This window comes from Spodoptera frugiperda, chromosome 23 (genome assembly GCF_023101765.2).
Source record: "Spodoptera frugiperda isolate SF20-4 chromosome 23, AGI-APGP_CSIRO_Sfru_2.0, whole genome shotgun sequence".
NCBI lineage: Eukaryota > Metazoa > Arthropoda > Insecta > Lepidoptera > Noctuidae > Spodoptera > Spodoptera frugiperda.
Genome location: NC_064234.1, coordinates 14407790 through 14428819, shown reverse-complemented (window position 1 = coordinate 14428819; position 21030 = coordinate 14407790). Strand labels below are relative to the sequence as shown.

The 21030-nt window shown below is 35.0% G+C and overlaps 3 protein-coding genes across 5 annotated transcripts; 1 reads left to right on the top strand and 2 right to left on the bottom strand.

Annotated features, from left to right (window-relative positions):
- Positions 1 to 209: 209 nt before the first annotated feature.
- On the bottom strand, positions 210 to 1987 carry LOC118267072 (DNA repair protein RAD51 homolog 4). Its single transcript, XM_035580830.2, has 5 exons — positions 1609 to 1987; positions 1252 to 1462; positions 839 to 1016; positions 559 to 681; positions 210 to 476 (listed from the first exon to the last, which is right to left on the bottom strand). Exons 1-5 carry the CDS (start codon positions 1869 to 1871, stop codon positions 238 to 240), a joined length of 1014 nt encoding a protein of 337 aa, XP_035436723.2. The 5' UTR covers positions 1872 to 1987; the 3' UTR covers positions 210 to 237.
- Positions 1988 to 3089: 1102 nt separating this feature from the next.
- Positions 3090 to 11558, top strand: LOC118267073 (FACT complex subunit spt16). 2 transcript variants are annotated; one of them, XM_050703089.1, is made up of 17 exons: positions 3090 to 3284; positions 3356 to 3466; positions 5113 to 5274; positions 5603 to 5902; positions 5975 to 6390; positions 6527 to 6671; positions 6933 to 7092; positions 7758 to 7766; positions 8008 to 8247; positions 8548 to 8746; positions 8879 to 9276; positions 9358 to 9571; positions 9750 to 10004; positions 10142 to 10289; positions 10451 to 10580; positions 10805 to 11087; positions 11372 to 11558. In XM_050703089.1, the coding sequence occupies exons 1-17, from the start codon at positions 3216 to 3218 to the stop codon at positions 11547 to 11549; spliced, it is 3417 nt and encodes a 1138-aa protein (XP_050559046.1). In that variant the 5' UTR covers positions 3090 to 3215; the 3' UTR covers positions 11550 to 11558. The 2 variants fall into 2 exon arrangements, with proteins under 2 accessions (XP_050559046.1, XP_050559047.1); XM_050703090.1 differs by lacking the exon at positions 7758 to 7766.
- A 515-nt stretch (positions 11559 to 12073) lies between these two features.
- On the bottom strand, positions 12074 to 20808 carry LOC118267074 (protoheme IX farnesyltransferase, mitochondrial). 2 transcript variants are annotated; one of them, XM_035580832.2, is made up of 8 exons: positions 20638 to 20808; positions 20307 to 20398; positions 16770 to 16974; positions 15329 to 15524; positions 14075 to 14250; positions 13528 to 13707; positions 13234 to 13368; positions 12074 to 13072 (listed from the first exon to the last, which is right to left on the bottom strand). In XM_035580832.2, the coding sequence occupies exons 2-8, from the start codon at positions 20370 to 20372 to the stop codon at positions 12834 to 12836; spliced, it is 1197 nt and encodes a 398-aa protein (XP_035436725.2). In that variant the 5' UTR covers positions 20373 to 20398; positions 20638 to 20808; the 3' UTR covers positions 12074 to 12833. The 2 variants fall into 2 exon arrangements, with proteins under 2 accessions (XP_035436725.2, XP_050559045.1); XM_050703088.1 differs by having other exon boundaries at positions 20553 to 20655.
- Between the last annotated feature and the right edge of the window lie 222 nt (positions 20809 to 21030).

The window sequence follows — 21030 nt, the reverse complement described above, 5'->3', positions numbered from 1 at the left end:
GCACTACACCGGGTATTGAATCGAATGATTCATAGACAACATCACAAAAACCATAAACAACTGAAAGTAGATACTGATAATACTGCCATCTAGTTACTACACGTAGCACTACTTAGTAATTTGGTACTGGGGTGGGTGCATGGCTTTTTTAACTACATAGCTTTTGCCCGCGACTTATAAAATGCCACAAACGAAAAATAACAAGTATCAATATTTCAACGTAGCTTTATTAAGTAATTAAGTTATACCCATTGTACTTAAGTTTAAAACACATTGATTATTGTTACTTTTAGTAACATTAGAAGTGATAATTGAAGCTTTTAGCTCAGTACAAGTTTCATTTTCTTTAGAGCTAAGGTCTAGCTTTTCTAACTGGAGAACTAATACTGGCACACTTTCCCAATATTTTCCTAAACAGCGATTCTTTTTCTCAATGTATGCAGCTTCTTTGTAAGCAGAAGTTGATTCACCATCATCTGAAAAATAGACCAGCCATTTTAAAACTTAAACAAATATAATCTTTATTTTTTCTTTGAGTAGGAAATGAAACTTAATTACCTTCCAAATCTGATATGTCACTATCTATCCATCGGGTTTGTATGTTTATGTATATTATAGCCACATTGAATTCATTTGCTATAAATCGACTGTAATTTACCAAGATATTCAAAAGGGACAAACCTGTAAAAAACATGTTCATAATGTTAAAAAGGGAAAAAGTTACATTAATTTTTTTTTTAATGAAAATCACACAGATTAAAGAGCATATGACAGTCTATTGTAAGATGTGTATGAGACGGTAGTTATAAGAGTATGGAAATGTGGTCACTAAACCTACCCATTTTATTATCATCTCCAAGATGTTGGAACATCAAGCATGGTAAAGAGTCAACAATAACCAGAGCCAAGTTTTCTATTTCAAGAGCCTTGTTCTTGATTCCTTTGAATAGGTCCACCAAGTCCGCCATAGTCCATATGTGCACAACTCTGATTCTATACATTATTGATGCCATATCCTGAAATATATCATGAAATATTAGATACTAGATTTATTTAGACTGTATATCAACATCAAAGTGCCAATACCAAACTGATAAAAGTCCAAATTTTACAAAAAATGAAAAAAGCATTTAATCAGTTAGTAAGCATTGGCATGTATGATGTCTTGCTGAAATAAACCTTTTTACTTGCTTATCTCCTGGAGTAACAATTGATGTAAGGAAAGTTTCTAATAATAGAATCCAAGTATACCTTATGTGAGTATCCTTGAGCATCCAACATTTTCTGCACTCTGACCGCAGAGAAATCACCTTTAGTATCAACATAGAGAACAGTGCTGTCATCATCTTTTGCGACATTTATAGCCAATTGGAAGCACAGTTGACTCTTACCAGAGTCTGCTAAACCACAAATTTCAGTTATATGTCTTACTGGAAAACCGCCATTTGTTATTGAATCCAAACTGAAAAATAAAAAGAAAGTCTAAATACAGCATGATAAATATGATATTTAATTTTTATTAGTAAGATAGCAACTAGATAATTAACTATTATCTACATAAAACAAATAAGTAATTAAAATTATAAAAAGTTTCCAAACAAAAAATACCTGTCAATTCCAGAACTTATTCGACTTCTACTTTTATAAACTTTTGTAAGCAAAGCAGTGCCATTTATTAAAGGGGCTGAATATGTTGTAAATATTTCATTTCGGATAGTTAATACATCATGCAGACTTAATTTTGTTAACGATGTTAACTTAGATACATCTTCCTGTAGAAAATCCAAAATTGTGACTATACGATTTTGCGCAAGAGTTCTTATTATACTCTCGGACAGGTTATTAAAATTCTGAGCCTTTAACTTTTGCATTTAATTAATCAAAATGAAACAATTGAAATAAGAACAAAATTAGTTATTACGATAAACCTTATTTTTAAATTTGATGTTTTGAATTTGAAGTTTGTTTTGTCTTTGTCATGTCAAGTTTAAAAGTTCATTGTGAAGTGTCATATATTTTTTTTGAAATAAATCCAGTTTTCTATCGACCAAATTAGTGACACAAAACAAAATTTGATAAGAAATTACTTGCTATTTTAATAAGAATGATATTTCTGCCATTATTAGTATTTATAAATAATAACTGATGTATTGGCAACTGATTAAAACTAAAACTACTAAAATCCAACTAGTATTTTTTTATTTATTGATGTTTTTGTAATCAAATCGGGATTTTTTTACCAAAACCAAAAATGTTGAATATCTCAGAAACTAGCCACTTTCCGCCCAAGGACCTCAGGGCTAATTTTGTAGGAAATTAGGTGTATTATCACCTCCCGAGAGGAATAAGTCGAATTCAAAGTCATCCTGTATATACCAAATAAACTTGATAAAAATACCATGTCTACTATGTGGGGTTTGTTTTCTCAGGAATAATGACATAACGTTACAATTTTGTGCCTTGATTAATGAAGTAAACACAAGTGCGAACAACTGGAGACTAATTCTCAGCTCAGTACTTTCACTAGTCACACTTGATTATCTAGAATGATAAACGACACAGGATTAAATTTTGTTTACTTAGGTCTGATTTTATGGGAACTTGATCGTCGTGCCTGTTTGACTGTCTCCCATAATCTCATTGGAGTATGAGTCCAATTTAATGAGTAGAGTGAGATTATGAAGAACAGATATCTCCACAACACAAACGACCGGATGAATATACGTCGAAGGATGCTTTTCTATACAGATTACTTCTGAGTTCTAACTAGTCAATCTGGAATTTATTGGATTTGTATGACTGGCATCGTAGGACTAAAAAAGCAGCTGATTAAGACGCCTATCTTACAAAAAGATGATTTTATAAAAAGTTAAAGATAGTGGTAAAATGTCAAGGTTGAATGTTGATATCGGCAATGATCGGCAACTTGAGCTTATTGATCTCCAAAATCATCATAATTTCAACGCAAGTACATTGAAAACCAAGAATCAACGTTCTTGATTTCAAGTTCAATCATAGAGCATGAGCATAGACTACGAATGAATGATAGAACAGGCCAGCGCTTCGATACAGCCTCTTTCCTCCTCTACCGACGCCCGCCATTTGTGTTTGCTGTCAAACGATGTAATGTCGTGGAGTTGTGAATAAATTCCGATTGTTGCGGCGTAATTACGTAGGATATTTTCTTTAGTTAAGTTTTATTTTAATTTTCCAATATGTCGAACGCATCGCTTGATAAAGAAACATTTTATCGGCGCATGAAGAAGCTGTACGCAGCATGGAAGGTCGGTAACTCTTCGGCTACTGATGTCACCGTTTTTGAGGGCCCGTTGTAGAGTAATTGTGTGTGTTACAGGCTGCTGCAGCTGATTCAAAGAGCGATGATGCCCTGGCGAAAGTCGATTGCCTGGTGTCCTGCGTCGGCGTGGACGAAGACACGCTTTACAGCAAGTCAACAGCTCTACAGGTTTGCGCGAGTTTTATTACTTCTCCATGTGCTTAGAAACGAAATTTAACATGTCAACGCTTTGTATGTGTTAAATTTGCAGTAATTTCAATAGAAAATACGTTTTTGTTTAACGTTTGATGTGTTGTTTGGTTCAAACACTATAATTTTACAGATTGAATTACCTATGAGATTCTATTTATTTGTGTCATTGATATGAAAATCTTATATGAAATGTAGAAAAGAATATTATCATTTGAGCTTGCCTCAGATATTGTATAACATTTATAGTAACAACATTGATGTATTGAACATTCTTGTTTTTACTTCAGTTGGCTTGTAATGTACATGTCTGACATTCAGCTTTGTTCCTTGTTATGATGATAGTGATCATTGGAAGATAATATGCCTATTTAAGTTATTTATTTTAACCTGTGATTCACACAAGCAGTGTGACCACTCTATGAGAATTTAAATAAATCAGTATAAAAAATATTTAACCAACTTTATTTTCTTTTAATAATAATTGTTTTTATTACTCTGTGCCTTAACGGTTTCTGAGTGCTGGTTTTATGATTATCTTTAAGGATTAAATTGGTATCAGTTACTACAATTTTTGGTAGACATCTTTTTTTATTAGATGTCTGATATTGTATTTTAACTTCAATACACACAGATACAGAATATAGATGTGATATTTCATTTACCTATCTTAATATTTTTAAATATCTTATTGTCTTACTGCCTTTCTATATCAAGTTTTAGTATGAGCAACTTCATACAATATCAAATATTTGACATGCCCCAATAATTATTTAGCTATTGATAGGTATGATAAAGCTTTGTATGACCCTTATTTCAACTATATAATAACATGTAATAATGTAAAATGAATGAGAATATTATTATTTTTAAATTTTAGAGGACGACATATAATTTATGGTAGTAATATGACTAATAAATTATGATAAGATGAACTTTGATAGAGGTGAAAAAACTAGTTTACCAACCCCTGAACCAGAAGGATACCAGATAATGTTTATGGACTATAACCACATTGTCTTTGATAAAACATGAAATATGAATTGCACACTTGCTTGTGTGTGTATTGTTGTGTAGCCAATAGGGAGCAGGTATACTAGTAATCTATTGCTTAATTCTAGTATTTGTTGTGCAATATTTGGATAGCAACAGTAATTTTTGGTAAATACCTCCATTTTATAATGTTTTGGAATTTGGATAACCAGGGTGATAGACTTAGATATATTTCACTGAGAAATCTGGTCCTTAACTATGATAAATCTAGGGAAGAGGCCCAAAGATGGTCATAATTGTATAATTATGTGCTTAAACAGACAAAGGAAACTGCTATTGGTGGTACTAATGTTAGGTTAATGTTTGTTTAATTATCAGTAAGGAAATAAATCTAAAATTTTCCACTTGTGTGCAATGTATACACCAGTATATACCCGAAACAGTTAAACATGTTGTGACTTGTTTACATGGTTTGTTTACCTGAAATACACTTGTCTGAATCATCATCACCATTTTATCACATCATGTTCCTGCCTGAACATAGGCCTCCCTTAAAGTCTTCCAGATTTTCCACTTACAACAATCCTGTGAATTGTTTAAAGTTACTTAAATTGTTTTCTTTCCTTCATCAGACATGGCTGTTTGGTTACGAGCTGCCCGACACCATAACAGTTCTCACAGAAAACAGCATGTGTTTTCTTGCAAGCAAAAAGAAGATTGAATTTTTAAGACAAATTGAAAATGGGAAGGAAGAAACTGAACTGCCACCCGTGAAATTACTTGTTAGAGATAGAGTAAGTATAGTTAGACAGTCTAGATAATTTGCCGTATAGAGTATCTAGATTCTAGATTGTTCCGCACAAGTATTGTTTGATGATCTGTGCCAGAAAAATCTGTTTAAGTTTACATAAGTAATTGATTACCTACTGTGTAAATAACAGGCGTGTCTGTTGTGCGCATGTCTGAACACTAGGGATGTTTTGGTAACAACTTCTCTGCAACTAAACGAAACACGTGATTACAAAAGTTAATGTTTGTTTAGGATATTGCATGTATAGTTTTACCTATTTTACTCGTATGTTGCGCAAAAGTTTCCATGACTCATGTTCTATATTTTTCTAGAATGACAAAGATAAAGAAAACTTCAACAAATTAGTACAAGAGATTAAAAAATCAAAATCAGGCAAAACCCTCGGGGTCTTCGCCAAAGACAATTATCCTGGTGAATTCTGCGAAAGTTGGAAAGCTGTAATGAAAGGTGAAAAGTTCGAAAATGTAGATGTAAGTTCAGCTATCGCCCACCTCATGGCGCCGAAGGAAGATTCCGAAATAATTACCGTGAAGAAAGCGTGTTTGGTCACAGTCGACGTCTTTACAAAGTATTTGAAAGATCAAATTATGGAAATTATTGATTCTGATAAGGTGAGCCTATTTTCATAGTTCCCTAATGGCTGGATATATTTTTCGATATTAATAATTTTATTGCGTTTCCAGAAAGTAAAACACTCAAAACTCGCAGAGGGCGTAGAAGCGGCGATCACAGACAAGAAATACGTCACAGGGGTAGACACAAGCCAGGTGGATATGTGCTACCCTCCCATCATACAGTCTGGAGGAAATTACAGTCTCAAATTCAGTGCCGTGTCAGACAAGAACCACTTACATTTCGGAGCTATTGTCTGTTCTCTGGGCGCTCGATATAAATCATACTGTTCAAACATAGTTCGTACGCTACTCGTCAATCCCACAGATGAAATACAGAGCAATTACAATTTCTTGTTAAATATTGAAGAAGAAGTTATGAAGAAATTGGTCGCTGGCGCTAAACTTTCTGCTGTTTATGAAGCTGGTTTGGAATTAGCGAAAAAAGAAAAACCTGATTTAGTTGAGAATCTTACCAAGTCCTTTGGGTAAGTATGTTTTACTTTACGTACCTATTAGCCAGAAATTGCGCACTGCGCATAATTTTCTACTGATAGTCGTAATATGATGTTATAGTTAAAAAATCCGGAAATGACTAATACATTATTTATTTCTATATTTCAGGTTTGCAATGGGCATAGAATTTCGTGAAAGTTCAATAATTATAGGGCCCAAAACGAACACAGTGGCTAAGAAAGGAATGGTGTTTAACATTAACATTGGATTGGCGAACTTAACAAATAGTGCTTCAACGGAAAAGGAAGGCAAGGTATGACATAATAAGATGTTGGGATCGATTTTTGAACAAAGAGATTTTTAGTTTAAGTATTTTCGACCAATAGGGTGTGTCCATGTGTTATTATCCATCGTAGGTATAGACGAATCATATATAAACGCCTACAAATTGTTCAAATCCGCAGTCTACTTCATAGTATACCTCGCTACAACATCAGCCATGGAGACATATTTCATACCATCGATAATTGTAGAATTGGTAATTATTGTTATTACAATTTATGGTGGTTTCCAGACATACGCCCTATTCATTGGTGACACAGTATTAGTGAACGAAGAACAGCCAGCATCTCTCCTGACACAGTCCAAAAAGAAAATCAAGAATGTCGGTATCTTCTTAAAGGACGACGATGAGGAGGAAGAAGAAGAAAAGGAGAACAAGACTGAAATACTTGGTAAGTGGACATACTTGACAAGGGAGATTGAACTTTATGTCCTGGGAAGAAGGGTGGACGCTATTGTGTTGTCTGAGTGGCTGGCCAAAGCAATTTGAACTCTGTGTTTGGCTGAGGATGTGTGTTTGGGTCTATTGTGACAGTTGTGTGTCAAAGAGTGATGTTTCTTTACAGGTGTAGTGCAAATATTGCGTTCATTTCTATTTAAAGCTTTGAAATAAAGTGGAATTTTGCTTGTAACAATAGTAGATACCGGTCTGAAATCATTGACTGGCCTGATTTTGGTTATTTCGGCAGCTGGGGGCATCACATACCTCCAAATGTATTTGACAAAGGAATTTAACCTTTATGAAAAGTAGTTTGCATGTTATTAAAATATTAAAAGAATGATACAAACTAAAATCAAATCTTAGTGTGTTTTTATTACAACTGCTATTGCTATTGCTTAACTTTCTAATTGTTTGTTTAATTTAAGGGTATGATGTAAAAAACTGAAGAATGGCAGATTGTATGTTGAATGATTTTTCTATATAAACATCTACCTGTATAATATTTGTAAAAGCTTTCAGTATATATAGATGCTAAACTAACTACAAAATGATGAACTGGAGTGTTTTATACTTACCTATTTTTGTTTCATTACATGCTATCGGAAATCTTTATAGAGAACGGAGGTGAGTTGCTACAGATTTTGACTTCAAAACCAGTATTTATAACTTATTTTTCGCGCATTACACTAATAGATTGGGTACAGACTTAGCCACTACTCACTTGAAAGTGTTCAAATAGATTGGAAATAAAAACTCACAAAGAAAAAAAATATTCTATCTTGGTTCACTCTGTACTCAGCAAAGTCACGCTTCATAACAACCTATGTACAAGACGATCAAATTACTAAAACTAATATCATTTCAGGTAGAGGTAAAAGAACAGCTGTTATCGAATCAAAACTGCGCACGGAACATTCTTCTGAGGAGAAACGTAAGGAACATCAAAGGGAACTGGCCATTACTCTAAATGAAAAGGCTAAAGAACGGTTAGCCAAACAGTCGAGCGGGAAGGAAGGGGAAAAGTTAAGGAAAAGCACTATCTCATACAAGAGTACCAGCCAGATGCCGCGGGAGAATGAAGTCAAGGAACTCAAGTTGTATGTTGGTGAGTATTGTTGAAGACAAAGAAAAAATGTTATTATGGAAAATCATGTTGAAAAAGTTCGTTGAACACCTATTCACCTGTTATACAAACATTTTCAATAATCGTATGTCATTGGATGAAAAACAGCCGACGCCATCTTGCTTTAGTAGTGACGTCAGTTAAATGACAGTTGGGACTTGTTTACATACTCGTATGACGTAGTATCATGGCCGCCACTGTTTCAGCCATTAAAGCTACAGATTAAAAAATGAATAAGTGGAATAGGGATGTACAATAAATTGTTATATTTTTTATTTACAGATCGCAAATATGAAACAGTTATATTGCCGATATTCGGTGTGCCCGTACCATTCCATATATCAACGATAAAGAACATCTCCCAGTCAGTTGAAGGCGACTATACTTACCTTAGGATAAACTTCTTCCACCCCGGAGCGACTATGGGCAGGAACGAGGGTGGAAACTATTCACAACCTGATGCCACATTTGTTAAAGAAGTGTAAGTATTATGTTCAGATGTAATTAGTAGTATCTGTGGAACAAGAAGTTTTTTGCTTTAAGAAAGTTACCCTAAGCAATTACAAAAATGTTTACCTCTTTAACTAAATATTTCTCTTCTCTCTAATTACAGAACATACAGAAGTACAAACACAAAGGAACCAGGCGAGATATCCCCTCCATCCTCCAACCTTAACACTGGCTTTAGACTTATCAAAGAAGTACAGAAAAAGTTCAAAACAAGAGAAGCTGAAGAGAGAGAAAAGGAGGACTTGGTTAAACAAGACACACTAGTTCTCTCACAGAGTAAAGGCAATCCGAAACTTAAAGATCTGTACATAAGACCTAATATCGTCACAAAGAGAATGAGCGGCTCTCTAGAAGCGCACACTAATGGATTCAGGTTCACATCAGTGAGAGGAGACAAAGTCGATATTTTGTACAATAATATTAAGAACGCATTCTTCCAGCCTTGTGATGGAGAGATGATTATACTGTTACATTTCCATTTGAAACATGCTATTATGTTTGGTAAGTAAACAAAATTTTTACGTTTTTAAAGTCTATTCTAAATCATACATCAGTGAAATAACACTTGAATATGTCTTATAGGTAAAAAGAAACACGTTGACGTGCAATTCTACACGGAGGTGGGTGAGATCACGACTGACTTGGGCAAGCACCAACACATGCACGACAGAGACGACCTCGCGGCTGAACAGAGTGAGAGGGAACTCAGGCATAAGCTAAAGGTCGCTTTCAAGAGCTTCTGCGAGAGAGTCGAGAACATGACCAAGCAGGAGGTCGAGTTTGATACGCCTTTCAGGTAAGATAATTCAAGCACATGTATTAATGTAATAGAGATTGGAATAAGAAGATTACTTTGTCACAATAATCGAAAATCGACGTACAATGCGACGTCGTCGTCATCAAAGATGCCTATGTAATCTTTTACCACACATTACATACTTCAAACTAATACATAACTTGTTTACATTCAACAGAGAATTAGGTTTCCCCGGTGCCCCATTCAGAAGCACAGTCCTCCTCCAACCCACATCAGGAGCTCTCGTCAACCTCACGGAATGGCCGCCATTTGTCATAGCTCTGGAAGATGTCGAACTGGTACACTTCGAGAGAGTGCAGTTCCACCTCAAGAACTTCGATATGGTATTCGTTTTCAAAGACTACGCGAAGAAGGTCGCTATGGTTAACGCTGTGCCTATGAACATGCTGGATCATGTCAAGGAATGGCTTAAGTGAGTAGTATGTTATATATTTATTACAATCGTAATTATCGTTTCATCGTTTGTAATTCATTGGCCATATATTCCTATTGTAAAGTATTTAAACATCTTAATAACAAAGTCTTATGAATTTCTTTCATCTTTCTCAGCTCTTGTGACATCCGCTACTCGGAAGGTATTCAATCTTTGAACTGGACGAAGGTCATGAAAACTATCACCGACGATATCGAAGGATTCTTCGACAACGGTGGCTGGTCGTTCTTGGACCCTGAATCTGATGAGGAGAATGCCGAAAACGTAAGTAAACTTGGATATTTTTTTAATATTCTTAATAATTAATTTTTAGCATTTCTCGCGTATAAACAAGGACTAATAAACTTTCTAATAGTTGTACAATACTCAGTAGATACTTAATAGAATTTATATTAGATTTAAAATCTGTAAACTGTTGTGTATAGGACGAATCATCAGAGGAAGAAGACGATGCGTACGAGCCTACAGACGCGGAGACCGAGGAGGACTCCGACGACGGCTCCGAGTACGATTCCGAAGCTTCCGATGAGTCTGATGCCTCTGGCGACAGTGATGGTAAGTTACATACATATTTTATTTTTACTTTTATCCGAAGTTGCTTGGGTTCAGCATGTGATTCTTCTACGATCATATCTCACACAAAAACTGACGTTTTGTCACATGACCAACATAAAAACTATGAAAATAGTAAAGATGGCAACACATAAAAATTCCTGTAGTGTTGCTTGTGTCAAAAAATTAAACTTTTTTTTACGATTGCCTTATATTTATTTTCACAGGTGAAGAAGACGAAGAATCCGGAAAGGACTGGTCGGATCTTGAACGAGAGGCTGCCGAGGAAGATAAGAAAGAGCGAGGTTATGATCGAAACGAGACTTCAGAGTTCGATCGCAAACGCAAGGGCGGTCGCGGCGGCAGTCGGTACGAGGACGAAGGGCACAGCAAGAAGGGCAAACATGACAAGTCCTCGAGTAACCACAAGAGTTCCTCAAACCACAAAAGCTCAAGCTCCAATCATAAGAGTTCAAACCATAAGAGTCCGTCGAAACATAGTAGTAGCAGGTTCGTTTTGGTTTACTTATTTTATGGTTGGTTGCAAGTGTGACTGATGAGAAAGGTGTCTTGAAAAGTATTTTTGAATATTCGATTTTGTAAAATTCTCAGTAATAGCACGCAGTCTGGTATCGTGCACATTCCAATTTAGAATGTATGTCTTGATTAATTATTTTTGTTTATTTGCAAGTGTGACGGCTAAGAAAGGTGTTCTGAAAAGTATTTTGGTGGTATCGTGCACATTCCAATGTAGAATGTTTATCTTGATTTTTAATTCTATGATATCTCTCCAGCCCCTCAAAGAACCGCGACAAGCACCACAAGTCGTCCCACCACGAGCGCGACCGCGGCAAGAGCGACAGCAAGTCGCACAACAAGTCGAGCGACAAGAAGCACTCCAGCGACAAGTCGCACAAACGTTCGCGCGACGACAGCCGGGATCATGACCGCCTATTGTGCCATCAGCCATAAGAAAGCTAAGTTAGTACTAACCATATATTTATTTAAAACACTCTAAAAGTACTCTATGAGTCCTCTCTTTAGTACTATATTATTATGATTTGCATAGTAGAATGTATGGGTCGTGGTCTCGTTGTAATAGTATTCAGACTAAATTTTTCATTCAATACGATTCCATGGTTGCTAAATCAATGTATATTCGACTTTATCACAAAGTGGTAAAGTTGAAAATCGATTGAAGTAATTTTAAATCTTAGAAACTCTTGTTAGTCAGATATTTTACATATTCAATCAAGCAACATTAGTTATAATGTATTTTATTTGTTTCAGGAAATAATCCGACGAAGAGTTATGATGTCGTAAGGAACAAACACGGGTTTCATTTGTCGCTCACGGCTCGATACATTTGTTACTGTGTTCTCACACCCAATGTCCGTCTGCGCGTTGTTCAAATCAGGTCTGAATGTTTGTATGTATGTAGTTTATTTCTGATTCCAATGAAAACTGAAACTGTAATTTAAATTATACCACAAAAATAAATGTAAGGATTTATTATTTATTGATTTCATTTAATCCCAAGTCATGGACTTATCATAATCTGATCCTACTCAAATTACAATCAAAGGCAAGATGTAATAAATAATAATACATCAAAATACTATTGAGTACTTTCGAGAATATTTTAGTTTGAACATAATTTCAATAGAGGTGCACGCTGCACACGAGTTACTTGGCTTTGTGACAAATAACACAATCTGAGGTTACGACGTTATTACTATCTTACGTACATCTAAGTGAATCACATAATTATAATGTACATTATTTACATAAGTACTACATCTACGTGTAGATTATAAGGTTAGCGAGGATCACTGATCGGCAACAAACGTAGGTATCGCACTGATACAATTTTACAGTCGTTACATGTAACTTATTTCGTACAAGTTGCATATAACCTTCTTTACACCGACATTATTGATCAGAGAGCCTAGTACGAGTTTGTTGTACGCTAACGTGATCGACACGTTTATGACGTTCGGCGCTCTGATTGGTGCTCCAAGTAGACCAGCTAATAAGGGCTAAACGCGGGTAAAGTTTCGATCACATTATCTTAAAAACAAATTCGCACTAGGCACCCAGTACGACGCAACTAATAAACAAACATGCGAATCGTACGACTCTTGCCGACTAATTTGCCGCCAAATTGACATAAATAATAAATTATTGACTTAATTTATAGGTAACAAATATGATATTGTAGCGCGGTTCGGTTATTATCGATCAGTGGTCGCGCTTCTATGGCGACAGGTCCGACTCCTGCGCCGCTACCACGGGCCTGCGCGGTAGGACTGATATTCTGGAGTCAGGGATCTTGACATCTTGCACCTTAGTAGTCTCTTGCTCCTGCGTGTCGCTCTTGTACCAATTCTTCTTATTGACTAGCATCAGCAACATAAGTGCCGGTAAATGTATTAAAGAAAACCTGAACAGTTTCCTCGAACTGTTACTGTCCGATTTCTGGTGAAATTGCCAAGCTGTGGACAAAGGCAAGCTAATTAGTGAATAATAGACGATTCTGAATATTGTTTACATAATTAATTATAATAAAAGTGATAACGCCGTAAACTATAAACACGTGTATCTTTGTTTACATACACAATGATAATGTGAAAGATTATTCGTACATAAGACTTACCTAAGTACATAAAATAAAGGTTTAACGGTAACGATTCTAGTGCGAACCACGTGTTGGTTACTTCGAGGTAAGACGAGGCAAGGCACGCTCCCACGATCACTCCTGTATGTCTGAGGGCTACCCTCCTGCACAGCGCTGGAAGAATTAAGATAACATTTAAGTACTAGCTTTTGTAATGAAGAATTAATCAAACATTCTTGTGATAATTACTACAGATTGTTGCTAGCCGAAATATGTTTGTTGCTATGAGCTTTATCTGAATGCCATAAAGTTCAAATTAGAATGTAAAATTACCAGGATCAGTGACGGCCATCATTCTGTAGCCGGCGCGTGAGTAGTCGGGCCGTAGGTTCCAGGAGAGTGCGTTGAAGTGCGGGAACTGCCAGGAGTATAGGATCACGCTGAGGACTACCGCGCCCGGGTCTAGCACACCCGCGCACCCCGCCCAGCCCATTAGAGGAGGTATAGCTCCAACTGTAAATATAGAAAAAATATTTAGAGACCGAAGCAGTCTTTTTATATGAACTTTGCACTTAATTTCTTTATTTTTTAAATTGCATTTTTTATTCTTATTGCTTGAACGGTCTAAAATAATGTTGAGCCTACCTTTAATTTGAGAGCATACTCTAACTATTGTTTCCCATATTTTTAAGATTGTCTGTATGTATCTTAGTTGGTAAGCCTTAATAAATAAATAAAGAAACAAAAGCCTCTCTATTTTTAGTATTGAGTACATTTATCTAAAAATTACCATCTTGAAATGACTATAAACTAGCTTTTCGCTGACAACTTAGCTCATGCCAGTCAAACTTCTTTAAATTGATGATGATGAATTACTCACCTACAGACCCCAGCCATGTATTGTATATGGACATCCTCTTCATAGGCGTATAGACGGACGTATAAAGTATTAAGTTAGTGGCGCCGAGGGCGGCTGTCAGTGGGTTCACTCCGAAGTAAAGTAGACCCAAGCCTGTAGAGCCCGCTAAAGTCGCGAAACCTATTGCGTGGACTGGCCTGGAAGTAAGACAACCATTTATATAAGTTAGAAGCGTTTATTTGAGAATACAAGACCTATAGCATACACTACTTTGGAACATCAGTCAGTCGCATTAGGTAAATAAACTAGTCGTTCGAAAACGCAGATTTGTTATAAGAACGAACAAAGCATTCCATTGTTACATGTACTTAGATAACTCCCAGTAACATTTTCAAAAAGGCCAAAGTAAAAACATTTGATTTTTGTCACGTTTCAAAAAAGTGTACTTAGATAAAATTATCAGTTTTTGTATTTAATTTGCGGGTCAAAGGGTATTTGAAATTTTCAAATAACAAACAGGATCTGTTAGAGAAATAATGAAAACATTACATAACAAGTGATAAGTAGGTAATCTGTTGTCATTTAAATATTCTTAACCAATTATAACTTATTGCTAAGCAATTGGCACTGCACATGTGTCACAACACTAGAGGAGTTATAAGTGCGGTGCCGAATTTTTAGGGAATGGGGATTAGGTAGATCCTCCTGCCTTTGCGGATATGATGATGGAGGGTTCCTATCCCTTTGGATATGGCAAGTATTGAAGCTTAATGAGCATTTTTAAAAGTCAGGAAGACCAAAATGACCGTGGTCGCATTTGGGAATGAAGAGTAAATCGCGTTCCAAATACAGTAGAGTCCGTTTATAATGACATCGAAAGTAATTGACAAACACGTCATAATAAGCGGACGTCATACAAAGCGGTATGTATAAATGAAAATATTTTTTATGTAAATATGTATGTATTAAGTATTTTAATACAGAAACATAGTATATTTGCATATGTGTAAGACCATATTAAATCAAAATCAAAATTGCACGTAATCAGCAGATTATTATAATAACACATACAAGTGTATTTTTTATTGTAAGTAATCTGTAATTTTTGTCTGCTTTTGTTTCTTCATTTTATGAATTAACGAACATTATTGAAGGTAAAGAATCGTGCCGGTCATTATAACCGGACATAATTTATTAAAAATGCAGTTGGGAAGTCTTTACTAAGTTTAGTTTGCTGTGAAGACTCGAAAATCGAGGTATGATGAGGAAACTTACTCTAATAATCCTTTGACCAGCACTCGATTTTTAGTCCTGGACATCTGTGCATCGAATGGTACTTCGTGGTATTGGTTGATAGAGTTGGCGGCAGCTGAGGTGAGGCCTGTTCCGATCGCGCATAACGCGAACGTCGTCAAGTCGAAGGGAGCGGGCGCGAGGGCGTACCCAGCCATTGAGGACATCACTACTAGAGCTGCAAATAAAAATAATTAACTTATAAAAAGGGCTAAAAAGAATTTTCAAGGTTATCGCAAAAACGCAATATGCTGCAGGTGATTCTTTGACAGAGGTGTGGCTAAAGTTTGATTCCTAAGAAAGAAACAGAGACTCAAACGGTGCTTCTTAACCTTCAATAGATTAACGTATTAAGCGATAACAAATAACCACAGAACTATTAGTTTCAACGAATGCGCAATAAAATTAATGAGAGGGACTAAACATTATCGTAAGACGCCATTTTACGGATTTCCCACACATTTGTAGGGTCTAGCGATCATTAGGAAATGTCTATTTAGCTACAGACTACTCGTAATGTTACTTTGTACTCATTATTATCCTCGTGCGATCTTTTAACCTAGCCTCAGTAAGGTTAAGCGTGTGTTTAAAAGATGCTCAATAATATTTAGGTGCACGAGACCCAAGTTGATCCGATCGCCTCGTGTTGTTGCAACAAAATTGTCATCTCTGTTTACAAAAATGATAATAATGTACGGACATCGATTATCCACGATAACTGATAAGCCGGAATGTTAACTGTGTTATTTTTAAGATATTATCGCTAAGCTAAGTACTTCATAATTTCAACATTATGGGACGGGCGTCTGTTATTAAAGGCGGTTTCGTTTTGTTGATATAAGTAGCGGCGGCGGCGGCAATGCGGCTAAACGAATCGAATGTCTGAAGTCTAGACACGATTTGTTTATATATGCTAGGTATGGCTGTAGCTGTAACGAACGATCACGTAGGCCGTAGACACATAAATTGTGTCTGAGATAAAATTACGACGCCTCGTAGGGACAGAGGTTAAGAGGTAACACAGGCTTTTATTACAAAAAATATATATGTATATGCAGCTGAAAACTGTGGCACCACTACCTGAACGAACGTAGCATCATTTAGCTTATCCTAGTTGTTATAGGTACCTAGTTACCAAGACAAGTGCATATGATAGAGACGTGGGGCAAAATAAATCAACGCCAGGCTCATACGCTGAGTACGTTTGTCCGCTAATTTATCTTCGTAAACAAATATTATATGTTTTGCGTTGTATCCATTATATCATTGTTCACGATTATCTATTGAAACTAGCGGACGTTAAAAACCTTGACAATAACAGATTCAGACACAACCTGAAAAGATTATCCATTTGGTGTCGAGTCCAGCACTTTTCAAGGTTTGCGCATAGCAATATCTTTTATTTAATCATATTTTTACTTACAACTTAATCGAAACTTGGACAGCATCATACAATAGTTCCCCATCTGATTCTTTCTGTCGTGTGATGGTGTTTCCTTCCACATTCTGGTGTCCTGTGGCACATTTTTGCTTTTCACCTTGGCCGTGGTCTGTGTCGTGATTGGCAGTTTGCTGTTCCAACATTGCGTTGTCGATATCCTTGCCAGTTGTTGCAGGAGTATGCCGTTCTGAAATACAATGTGACGTAAGCACGATGTTTGTTGATTTTTAAACAAAACAACAATTCGTGGACCACGCAAAGAGTTGCACCGTGCGGGAATCGAACCGACTACAAGTTACACGGCAGCCAGTTGCCCAGCCAGTCAGCCACATAGTATATGGATCTTCTATTGTAGAATTAGTAGTTCATATTATCACCAAATCTAATATAAATAAATAAATAAAATAATGATAAAAAGATACATAATATTATGTAGATACCTAGTTTTTGTGTTGTATTGTTCCAATGATTATGTTCATTTCATAAATCAGATGTTTGAACTTGAAAGTGACAACAGTTATTAGGTATATATTATTTTATCATTAATTGCCTACTGTGGTATGATGTTGTAGGTGGTTTGGTGATTTGAATTAAATAATAAGAATAAAGTTTACAAATGTAGCAATCATCTTAAAACTTCTTTCTTTTTAATTCATTATAGGTAGTATATTTTACAGTAAGTATACCTAATTAATTTCAGTGATAAAGAAACTAATATTAAACTTAATCAGCAGCGAAATTATTATTCAAAAACCACGCGAGGTTTTTGATAACGAAATCAGTTTCGTATTTTTTTTTATTATTTTAACCTTTACAAGCTGTCACTGATATTATTTTTTGGATCTTTTTTAATAACTACCTATAATTTCTTGTTGCTAGCAGTAGGCTTCTTGGAAGTGTTTGATATGAGTCCAGATAGGTCTAGATTTTGCTTCCAAAAGTAATTGTTATTGAAATATACAAATATTCAACTTCAAAGTCAAGAAATTAGAGAATAATATACATAGATGCATTGGAAAAGGAAGAAATTAGAAAAACAAAGTTAGACATTGATTGATTGATTGATTTAAATTAAAATTACATAAGTAATATAGATTATGGTTTTAAGGCTAATTGATCATTTATTGCGATATTAATCTATATACATATTTGCGATCGCCGAATTTTTCTCCATGGAATGAAGAATACAACTCAATATCACAAAAAAATCTCTTAGATCAATTAACCTTTCAACCATTGATATATTAAATAGGAATGCAATGTTATCCGAGCTGTGCAATTTCCATATCATTACACAGATTACAAGAGATAAATATTCACATCTGAATAAATGCAAATTCAGCCATCAATGAATTACAGGGGCACCTCCCCCAAGTAGCACAAAACTGCATTATAAGATGTCACACGAGGTAACTTCGGTTACTTTAGCACTTATAAAGAGTTATTACAGTACACTCGACCTGCAATAGGTGAAAAGTGAGCTTCCATCTGAATAAGAACGTTATTACGCGTCACGGAGACTACGCTGCAGCGCTTGCAGCGTTAATATAGGTAACAAGTTCAGTTTTATTCAGCTTTAAGCAATTTGAAGTACTTTTGTGGACTTTAACTAAGCTATATTCTGAATTGAAGACCACAACTGAACTCTTAGACGACTTGCATTTTAAGAAAGATCACGTGAGCTATTATGATGTAACCAGTTATTCTGTGTCTTCAAATAACAAGGATATAATGCCTTTTGCTGCACACAGTGGAACTTGTGTAATATTAATCAGCCTGTTACACGCAATCGTATAATAGCTCTTATAAAGCCTACTTGATCACTATGGGTTACCCACTATCAAGCTTTACATGAATCTGTAGCTGACTTGTGTAACACAAGAACCACTCGTAACAGCTCGTCACTGATTCATGTACCACGAGTGTACACTTCAACAGCTCATGCTGTTTAATTTTAATTAATACGGTACACATTGCTTGTCTGCCATTTTTTAGATTCTAACCTATGTATAAATAATAAATAACAATTGGTTTTTGTTTAGTTAACGAAAATTTCAAAAGAATTTGAATAGAAAGTGTAATGATTTCATTTTACAGCTTATTCTCAAATTGCAAAGGAAAAACAAAAAGACTTAATTTTATATAATAATATCATCAACGTTTTTAATACTATAATTTTCAGGAAAGCAGTGATATTTTGAGAGCGCGTGAAAATATTCGTCTATAATTATATAGTATTTGACAATAAACTTTCTTTCCCATTCGAATTTCATGCACATGAGGAAAAACAAAGTTTTACTTCCCGATAAATATTTGCCTGTTCCCCATAAACACTTTACAAAATGGTTCATACAAAACATATCAAAATAATAAGAAGTAGGGTAAAAATTATTCACAATATTGCCACTTGTGAATTGTCAGCTCCATATAAGAGTTGCTAATATCCTGGAGTGTATTTTGTGGTGATAAACAAGGAACAAGTAGTCTATTATTCAGCCCTTGTGGTGTATAAAAAGTAACACATACCCTGATAATCGGTCATTATTCAGCTCTTGGGGCGACTGTTACCTTCAATAATGCCCAAATAACGCTGATATAGTGCAACCAGTTACTTTATTCAGCTAACAGCTGATTAATTTGTGCCCAAATCAGAGTTATATCAGCTGAGTAGGCGCCTCTAACGCTCTTATTCAGTAGGTTTATTCAGCTGAAGATTTCATTGTGAACAGTAATTCAGCTACTATTCAGCGCTTCTGTGCTACTTGGGCCTATAGATGATAAGGTATAACTTATTATTTGAGGTGGATAAGATTAGATAATTTTATTTGGATTAATATTGAACTAATGTACTGTTCCCCAGGCAATGTATGCAAACTATTGAAAAGATTTTCTTCATCTATTTATTACCAGTAATTAATATTGCACACAAGTCTGAGTGTTTTAATAGGATCCACTCCATCTTATTATTATTTTAGAGCTTTTTAATAATAACAACATGATTCGAAGTCTAAGCCTACTTGAAAAAAATAGACATGGTTACACAATACTGTAGTCTTCTAATATTTTATTAGTTTACTAGTTTTAGCCAGCGGCTCGCTTACATTTCCATGGGATGAAAAGCATCCTATTCCCTAAATCAGCTCATACCAAATTTCATCAAAATCCGTTCAATAGTTTCAGCGTGATTGATGGACAAATATCCAAACAAACTAACTTTCATATTAATAATATTAGTGTGATTAATTTAATTATATAATTTTAATTGTATAAAATTAATAAAATACAAAAAGTTAGCATGTTATTCTAAAAAAAAAATTTACTTACACTAAAATCCAAAGAAATTTTTTAACACACTGAGATTTATGTTTTAATTTATAAATATTTATATCTTAGTTTTTTTAATAGAAAATGAGACGTAATAAACTAATGATACCATCAATCAGTGTCACAGATAACAAACAATACACCATGCCTATTACTTGCGTATTTTTTTAAATAATAATTATAAAAAAAACTTACCCCAGAAATGCCGACAGTGCCATGTTTCAGGCAGATCGTACAGTGCATCACTTTTCTATAAAACATTCTGCCACACACCTTATATAAACATTCTGAAATATGCACAAAAATATAAATAATAGCCAGGAATATCTTTCAGGAATATAATAATATCTTAATCTAAGGGGAGGGGAGTGAGTATTTAACAAATTATGTCACAAGACCTCTATTCTAAAATAAAAATAACATTGGAATTGAATAACATACAGCTCCATACAATTCTTATTATCAACTGAGTGTTATAAGTAAACCGACTGAAGCTTCGTTACTGACTGATTTAAACACTACTTACGTATTTACTATTTGTAATCCAATGTTTGAAATACTCTAAAAACCACCCTTTTTATCACCACGAAAAATAATTATCATAAGAATGATAAAATGAAAACATTTCAGAGGTTATCACGTTAAATTCGACATATGACATATGTGACGTAACATTGAGGTTGTATGATCATTGCCAGTTCAACTTCGTTTTTGAAAAGAGTAATTTTAATAAAATTATGATTTTGTTCGCTCTTCAGCTTATCTTCTTATCTTAAACATACTATGGATGAATGAATGAACCCAAAAATACAGCTGAATATAATTAATTACTAAAGAAATTAAGTCAAAATGTAATAATTTAGGTTCCGACAGTTTTGGAATTGCAATGTATTGAGAGTCCGAGTTATCGTGATGTTGT